General features: G+C 58.1%; 1 protein-coding gene across 1 annotated transcript in view; it reads right to left on the bottom strand.

Annotated features, from left to right (window-relative positions):
- Positions 1-695, bottom strand: part of grin3bb (glutamate receptor, ionotropic, N-methyl-D-aspartate 3Bb) — a 41,760-nt gene extending 41,065 nt beyond the window's left edge. The window contains exon 1 of the mRNA XM_037697765.1: positions 216-695. Coding sequence (XP_037553693.1) covers positions 216-695 — 480 coding nt within the window. The remainder of the gene's footprint in view (positions 1-215) is intronic.
- Positions 696-1,399: the final 704 nt, after the last annotated feature.

The raw sequence follows: 1,399 nt of genomic DNA, 5'->3' as shown, positions 1-1,399 counted from the left end.
TGTCTGTCTTTATGTCTCCACCTGTCTGTCTTCATGTCTCCACCTGTCTGTCCTCATGTCTCCGGAGTATTGTCCAGTCAACAGATGTTCCGGGGCGGACAGTTCTGTTTGACATGAACCGGGTCAAGGTCAAACCGGATCCATCAGAACTTCTCCGACTCTCACCAGGAGTACCGAATCACGCGAGCGCTCGCAGAAGTATCAGAGGACGGTACCTGCGCGCGCAGCGGCTCTCCGTGCTCGATGACGCTGATGAAGGGGATTCCCAGGACCGAGGACACCAGGTCCACCTGTAGCAGTTCGGCCCGGTTCTGTGGGAAGACGAGCATGGCGGACACTCCCTGATCCAGCACGCGCTCACACACGCACCGGAGCAGCGACTCCGGGTCCGCGGCCGGAACCTGCCGGGACACGAGCTCCAGGCTCAGGTTGTAGGGAAGAAAGTTGATCCGCTCCGGGTCCGGGTCCAGGTCCGGGTCCGGGTCCCGGCTCAGCGCGGCTGCAGCGCGGTTCAGCGCCGCTTGCACATGCACGCGCGCACCTCGCTGGGCTGGCAGGAGCGCACCGACCCGGACCGCGCGTCCGGTCCGAGCCTGGAGGTGGCACGGATCCGGGTGAAGGAGGCAGGGGGGGACCAGGAGCAGGACCAGGGTTCGGAGCGTCCGGAACCAGAAGCACAAAGACCTGAAGGACATCCTGCCGAACTGTCTGCATCCTCTGCTGCTCCTCCGGGTTCTCCTGCTGCCGAGGAGGGGGGAGGAGGATCCGGACTCCGGCAGAGCGGAGGAGGGAGGGGGGCAGGAGCCCAGGAGGAACCAGGAGGAGAAACCAGGAGGAGAAACCAGGAGGAGGAACCAGGAGGAAGTAAAAGTTTAATTTTAAAAATCTTTCTTTCAGATGAAAAGCTCATGAGGACACTTTTGTTACCGTTTCAGAACCAGAACCAGAACCAGCCGCTGCCGGTCTGTCTCAGACCCAAAGGCCCCCCCAGAACTGAAAAATCCAGACCTGAGTCTGTCAGGTCCACCTGCAGCTGGAGGTTTATCTTTAATCCCATTTTTAATATTTCTGATGGTTCTGATCCGGTTTATTTATAGTTGGACATCTGTCCCTCACATCAACTGAGACCCGGCTCCACTGGTCCTGGACGGGTCCAAAGAACGTCTCCAGATCCTGAGTCAGTGGTCCGCCTGCGTCTGAAGGAGCAGGGTTCTTCAGTCCTGCAGGGTTCTTCAGTTCTGCATGGTTCTTCAGTCCTGCATGGTTCTTTAGTCCTGCAGGGTTCTGTGGAGTTCTGCAGGGTTCTTCAGTTCTGCAGGGTTCTTCAGTCCTGCATGGTTCTTTAGTCCGGTAGGGTTCTTCAGTCCTGCAGGGTTCTGTAGAGTTCTGCAGGGTTCTT

Source organism: Nematolebias whitei, chromosome 3 (genome assembly GCF_014905685.2).
Source record: "Nematolebias whitei isolate Nwh7 chromosome 3, NemWhi1, whole genome shotgun sequence".
NCBI classification, from domain to species: Eukaryota; Metazoa; Chordata; class Actinopteri; order Cyprinodontiformes; family Rivulidae; genus Nematolebias; species Nematolebias whitei.
The sequence above is the reverse complement of the archived record's forward strand: the minus strand, read 5'-3'. Positions and strand labels throughout refer to the sequence as shown.